Raw genomic sequence first — 7384 nt, 5'->3', positions numbered from 1 at the left:
TTTGGGTCAAGGCCTTGTTCTTCTAAGATGTTAAAGAGAGACTGTCGATCGACCGAATCGTACGCTTTCTTGAAGTCGACGAAACTACAAATAATCGGGGAGTTTCGGGTTGCTCTATATTTCAATATCGTCTTCAAGTTAAAAATTTGTTCAACACAGGACCGCCCAGGTCGGAAACCGGCTTGATATTCTCCAATTTTGTGTTCAAGCTGTTCTTGTACTCTTTGAAGAAGACACGCGGGGAGAATCTTGTAGGTGACTTGAACGAGAGAAATCCCTCTGTAGTTATTTACATCGGTTTTGTCACCTTTCTTGTGTACCGGATGGATAAGTGCACATTTCCATTCTTCAGGTAGCTTTTCTTTTTCCCAGATGTCCATGATTATTAGTGTGAGCTCCTCAAGCGTATTTGGGCCTATGTTCTTTAATAGTTCTGCAACTATGCCATCTTCTCCAGGCGCCCTGTTATTTTTGAGTCTGAAGACGTGTCTCTGGATAATAATAATAATAATAATAATAATAATAATAATAATAATAATAATAATAATAATAATCATAGGACTGACAGAACTGTTGATGGCGGCTACTCTATTAGTTATCGAAGGCGTTGACAAGAACCCAGGCCCACTGACATGGGAGGACATGGAGAAAATCAAGGAAATTGTGCGCGATGCTTCTCAGGCTGACCAGACCCAAAGAAATGTTCGAGGTGCAGTATCAACAAATTAACGATATGAAGGACAGCATAACCAAAGAACTAACAGAAATAAAGGAGAAGATAAGAGAAGACAAAGAAGAAAGAGCGATGCCGGTGCTAAATTAGAGGATAAAGGCGCTAGAAGAACAAATTCAGGTACTTCAATGGCGGGATAGCAGAACAAAGGAGGAGGAGAAGAGATTAAATATTATTATTATTTACGGCCTGGAGGAAACAGAAGGAGAGTCCACGATGAACTCAGTCTTTAAGCTAATGAGAGAGAATTTAGGCATTGACTGTACTGAAAGGAATATAGATGATTTGTATAGGATGGGAAAGAATAGGGGAAGAAGGCCTGTTGGAATTTTGTTTCTTTATTAATGACAAGCCGAATTTATTGTGAATAGTGCGAGGAACTTTAAGGGCAGCAAGGTTTGGATAAAAAGGAATATGGGCAGTAAAAGCCTCCATGGGCAAAGAGAGCTACAATTTCATTTACGACAAGCAAGAAAGTCGAATCTATGGGCATTTATAAGAGGAAACCGCTTGCATGTGATAGGAGATACCTGGGCGGGAACGTGGACGGCGATATGTTCAAAGAACGAAGTAAGCAGTTTGGATCATCAGCGGAAATGCTTGGTGTAGGAGTGATGACACAAGGGAATCCAGAGTCTGCGTGCAGTGCTGGTGTTGATAACTGTCTACGTAAGATCTTCCAGTGGAGTCAAATAACAAAGGGAGGAACGACGAGGCGAGCCGGATGTCAGCAGCAGGGCCGCGTGGAGCAACTGAGGATACTTCCAGGCGTAAGTCAATGAGTCTAAAAGACCTTTTTTTCACAAGAATGGGTTCAGGTAGGAGAGTAAAAATCACATAACTATGTGAGAAGGACGTTATTTGCTCTCCTGATGGGAGTGTAAAGGAAGTGGAAAGATCTAGAATGACTAGAAGTGAGTCAGGGAGTTTAGTGGAACACAGAAGTAAAAACTAGTCAGAGGTATCATGTGTTTAATATTGAAGGAATATGGAACAAAATAGGTACCGGTAACGGAGGCTTTAAAGAACTACGGTACCGGTACTAGAAGAAATGGACATGCCTTGGACTTTTAGAAACTTGGTCTGATTACAAGAAAGACCTAAAGATAGAAGGGTGTATTGTATGGAGTCAATATGAAGCAAGGAGATCCAATAGACGAAGGATATCTGGTGGAATTTCGGTGGTAATCAAACACAACCTAAAATATAGGATATAGCTCTCAGTTTAATTAATTAATCTGGATAAGAATATTTGATAGGGCCAATTGGAGGAATTAAATATGTGGGCCTATAGCTTTTATATATAATCCACCTTTGAGCTCCCCATTTGCGGAGAATGAATTTTTTGAGAATTTAGTGGCAGAAATTAGATGAATGAGAAGTACGTATCATCAGGCAAGCATTATAATTATGGGAGATCTTAACGCGAGGATAGCGGACAAGAAGCCATTTTACGGTCAACATGAGGTCGAGGTATTAGTACGGTACCGGTACCGGTAGTTAACAGAAATAGCCAGGATAAATAATGTAACAGAAATGGAGAAAAACTACTAGAATTATGCGCGGTAGAGGAGCTTTATATACCGGTATTGAATGGATGGTGGTTCGGAGATGAGAGTGGAAGACTAACCTATACAGTAGAAAATGGGGGCAGTACAATTGACCTAGTTGTATGCTGTAGGGATAGTCTGCAAGTTATCAAAGAGATACACATTAGGGATTGGGCGGAGGCAAACCATATGCCAGTGTATCTATTAGCAAATACTGTATTTGCTATTAGTGATGGGCTAGCGACGGAATCGAGTAATGTGCTCTTAGAATCGGTACCCTATACTCGACTCCAGACTTGAGTCCAAGCATACTAGTGTCACTATTTGTGGACATGTCTTAGAACTATAATCTACTGTACCTGAGTGCAGGGCATTCAGGGTCACCCACATATTATTTTTGTGATTTGGATTGCAGTAGGTATGTTTGCTGTAGATGATTGGTTTTGTTGAGTCATCGGCCGTCAATAATTCGATTGCTACGATAATTATTATCATCATAGGCACTGAAATTTACGACTTACTAACAAACTGTCAACTTGAAAGATAGACAAGTAGGACCTAAGACGAGCGTGGGATGGCGGCAGTTTCCCCACTGTGCCCCCCACCTTTTCTAATGCCGATAAAGGCAGCGTTCTATTATTATTATTATTATTTATTTTATTATTGTGCAGCCTGGAAGTAGCCACCAGGGAACTGTTGATAGCTATGAAATATTATTCCCGCGACGTCCTTGTAGGAAAACGTGTAATAATATTGTGCGGAATAATGACAATATTACTGCTAGATTGCAAAGATACATATGTAAGGCGTTCAGAAACATATATATGTGCTGTAGTATCACTTATTGGTATTTTCACCCAGTCTGCATAAACAAAATGCAAATCTCATCTGATTCCTATTTGATTAAATCACATTAACATTCACTGGCCAGTGGCTAAGTGGGGTGCTCCTTTTAATACCGTACCGTACCTGTAATTACTGTATATTTCATCAGACAATTAACACACAAAGGATTGGTTTCATATCAACCTTTAAATGACAACATTAGGGTTGTAGGTATCGAGCATTGTTGCTCTACGTCATGTTAACTGTGTGAGAGAGAATTGCTGTATTTACAGAACCCTGTTACAATGTGGGCGCTTCGATCACCCTTGACCAGCAACGGAATTACAGTAGGTGTTGCTGTAGGAAGAAAAATATTGGTATTCATCGACCAAGAGAAAAGCAGAGCACAAAACATTTATTTTAAGTAGGCTACAAGATTGTTTTATGTACCGGTAAGTAATACATTACAAAATTGATTTTCTGTTATTAAAGTACGTTTACATTGTTTAAATAACTATGTTACATTATTTACCTGGGTATGTACCGGTACTATGATCCTTGTCAATCCCACGATGGTAACGTAATTGCCCTTCAGGCATTCTCACACCGAGTTCGTGTACTGCATTCAAGTGTTTTAGTGTCCGACTCATTGGCTGAATGGTCGGCGTTGAGCCCTTCGGTTCAGAGGATCCCGGGTTCGATTCCCGGCCGGGTAGGGGATTTTAATCGCCTATGATTAATTCTTCTGGCCCGGGTGTTTGAGTTTGTCCCAACACTTTCCTCTTGATATTAATACAACACACTATACTACCAGACGGCAGCGCGTCGGCCTCTCACCGCTGGGTACCGTGGTTCAAATCCTGGTCACTCCATGTGAGATTTGTGCTGGACAAGGCGGAGGCGGGACAGGTTTTTCTTCGGGTACTCCGGTTTTCCCTGTCATCTTTCATTCCAGCAACACTCTCCATTCTCATTTCATAGCATCTATCAGTCATTAATATATCACTTTGGGAGTGGCGACCCCATCATATTAATAGCCTATATATATGCTTCATTCATTACATCCCTGACCCGGTCAATGACTGGAAAACAGGTTGTAGGTTTTCATTCATTTCACTACACAACACATCCCTCCATATAGGGTTGGCGTCAGGAAGGGCATCCGGCCGTAAAACAGGGAAAAATCCACCCGTGCGACATAGTTCGTACCCGCGACCCCGCAGGTGTGGGAAAAGCGGTAGAAAAAGATGATGATTCAGATGTTTTAGCATGGTGTTTGTACTTCGGTTGTAACTTGTATTATTACATATGTTGCATACAGCTTTATTGGGAACAGTTTCAGAGACATCAAAGAAGTCCCATACAGCCGATCTCTTCCTACTTGACATTGTTGATGTTTACAGTACTGCTTAAATCCCGCAACTATTCTTCGACCTTCGCTCAACTTCTAAAGACTGCAATACACTTGATTTTGTTCCTTTGCACACTCATGTGTTGCAATGATAAACATCAAAACAGAGGGTGTATTTTGTTCATTGCATTCCATCAGCTGTTTAGCTAGAACAAGGCTAATAGGCTAAGGTTACAAAAGTCTGTCATACTACCGATCATGTTAGCATATCTATGGCATGATGGCTACCTGAGATCTACAGTAACTTTCTAGTAGCGAAACAATGCAATGTGTGCAGAAAGACCATGTATAGAAATAACACGTGTTTAAAATACAATAAATATAACATATGTACCGTGACAGTGATTTTTAAACAATAATAATGATGTCATGAGTTTTACGTCCAACTATGTACATTTGTATGGTTTTCGGAGATGCCGAGGTGCCGGAATTTACTGTAATCAGTAGCGGCGATTGAGGATTAAAAGTGCGGGGGTACAAAATATACTCACAACAAACATTACCTGGGTTTGTGGGATATAGTGGACGGGTTTGGGGGTGGGGGATTATATACATCAAAACTGAATAAACAAGCTACAAAATGGTAAGATTTTTTATGCTCTCTGAGCTAATTTCGACAGAGAGGTAAAGATTGAGAGTTTACCAATTTATGTGCAGTAATAATAGTTTTTTTGAGATTTTGATCCAACACTACACAATAAAACTTGCAGAAAAGGAACAATATTACGCATTTATTACAATTAAATAGAAGTACGGCGTGATTATACAATTAAAATCATTTAGTATTTAACTACACAGTAAGAGACACTGAAAAGAATGGCCGACTGACGAATGCACACGTCAGGTGGGTGAATTGTACCTGTGTCCATGAACTAGGCAAAAAAAAAAAAAAAATACACACACACATATATATCTATATATATAGATATATATGTTTATATATAAATATATGATGATAGCAAACACTTGTAATCGAGTAGGTTTGTCTTCCAGGCAGAATGCCTCTTTATCTATGCGTTCGGAGGCGACTATACAGTCCAATGTGGGAGTTACACAATTTGCCACAGTGATGACAGGTAGTCCCAGGTGGAGCAGTCATGTTATTTCTATGTCTCCTCAGTACTTCTTTTTCTTTCCTACGTTGCCTCTTGTCATTCGCTGTACGTCGGCAGTTTTCTTCAAAAGACAGTGTGCCGTAATGGACTCGTGATCTCCAGGATGAACGGTCAAGGCCTGTTCTCCCAGTTATCAACATCAATGTTACAGCTCTTCAAGTTAGCCTTGATTACATCTTTCAATCGCTTCCTCTGATCGCCTACACAGCGTTTACCTACTGATAGTTCAGAGTACAACACTTGTTTGGGAATGCGATTATTGGGCATGCGAACTACGTGCCCTGTCCATCGTAGCTGGTGTCTTAAAACCATCAATTCTATACTGGTGGTGTGTGCCTCCTCAAGAATGCTGATATTTGTGCCCCTGTATTGCCAAGTTATTTGCAGTATTCTCCTCAAGCAAAGTTGATGATACTGTTCCAGTTTCTTAAGGGGTCGACTGTAGCATGTCCAGGATTCAGATCCGTAGAGTAAAGTGGGAACTACAACAGAATTTTACACAAGAATCTTTGTTGTGATATTGACATCATTGATTGTCAAAAACTCGAGATCTTAACTTAGCAAAGGATGCTCCTGCACGGTTAATTCTGTGTTGGATTTCTGAATCTATATTTACGCGTGCTGCCAAGGTATGGGAAGGTGTTTACAATTTGAAGGCTCACTCCATCAATTGTGACATTGATATCTCTTTGACCTTCCCCAGGGGCTGGTTGGTATAGGATCTGTGTTTTGCTGGTATTCAGTTTGAGTCCGATCTTGTTGTACACAGCAGAAAAAGCATTCAGGATTATCACAAGCTCTACTTGTGTCTGAGCTATGACAGCATTATCATCAGCGTACTGTAACTACTGATAAATATATACACACACACACACCCTGCTACCCTTCCTTACAGTCTCCACTACTTGCTGTGGCGCTATACCAATTGGTTAGCCGGGATGAACGAGAATTTGTGCATATTTCTGCTAGTAATTTTGTTAATAATAAAATAAAAGGAAAGACAGCAGGGTTTGTATACATTGTATATATAATTCCAGGTTTCAATGGCAAAAATGCAAATAAAAATGTAATATTTTCTCCAAAAACGACTGCCCCCCTCGCCCCCCTAATCGCTGCTACTACCGTATTCCTCCAGTTCTTTTATGTGCCAGTAATTCTACCGATATGAGGTTGACATATCTGAGCACCTTCAAATACCACCGGACTAAACCAATATTGAACCTGCCAAGTTGGGCTCAGAAGGCCAGATAAACTATATTATCATTATTAGAATAGAGGGCATATTCAGTGGAGTGGGTGAGAGACGCCGTGAATGGATATTTTCATACTTTATTATGCGTATTTAGCTGTAGTATTATCGTTCTCAAATCATCATCAAATTTAGGTTATTCCTTTTGCTCATTCATTATGATTTTTTATATCATACCGCACTATCGCTATCCCATAAAACCTCAGCGACCACTTGTACACATGCTTCATCCATCCAAGAGCGGGCGAGAGCGAACGTGTGACGTCCTGCTGTCATCGAGCCTTCGCAAGCAAAACGAGTCCGAGCCCGGACACTCAAAAGTGTCAAGTACCGCGATTCCAGGCATCACTCGTGCACATCACTAGTATCTATAAAATGAATGATTCAAGGTATGAGAGGAGGAGATCGTTTACGATAGCGTAAGGGAGAGGAAGATATGTAGGTATCATTGGAGAGAAGAATTAGGGAATGAATTCAGAGAGGTTTTTCTTTTTTTTTTGC

The 7384-nt window shown here is 40.4% G+C and overlaps 1 protein-coding gene across 3 annotated transcripts in view; it reads left to right on the top strand.

Moving 5' to 3' along the window:
* The first annotated feature begins 1345 nt into the window (after positions 1–1345).
* Positions 1346–7384, top strand: part of Inos (Inositol-3-phosphate synthase) — a 91015-nt gene continuing 84976 nt past the window's right edge. The window contains exon 1 of one of the 3 annotated variants that reach the window (XM_067136367.2): positions 1346–1503. Coding sequence is in view for 1 of the 3 variants with exons in the window: in XM_067136366.2 (XP_066992467.2) it covers positions 3553–3560 (8 nt within the window). In the remaining 2 variants the exon portion in view is untranslated. Of the gene's footprint in view, positions 1504–1540; positions 1648–3415; positions 3561–7384 lie in introns of those variants that run through there. The other 2 variants (XM_067136369.2, XM_067136366.2) reach the window with 2 other exon arrangements.

Source organism: Anabrus simplex, chromosome 1 (genome assembly GCF_040414725.1).
Source record: "Anabrus simplex isolate iqAnaSimp1 chromosome 1, ASM4041472v1, whole genome shotgun sequence".
NCBI classification, from domain to species: domain Eukaryota; kingdom Metazoa; phylum Arthropoda; class Insecta; order Orthoptera; family Tettigoniidae; genus Anabrus; species Anabrus simplex.
The sequence above is the reverse complement of the archived record's forward strand: the minus strand, read 5'-3'. Positions and strand labels throughout refer to the sequence as shown.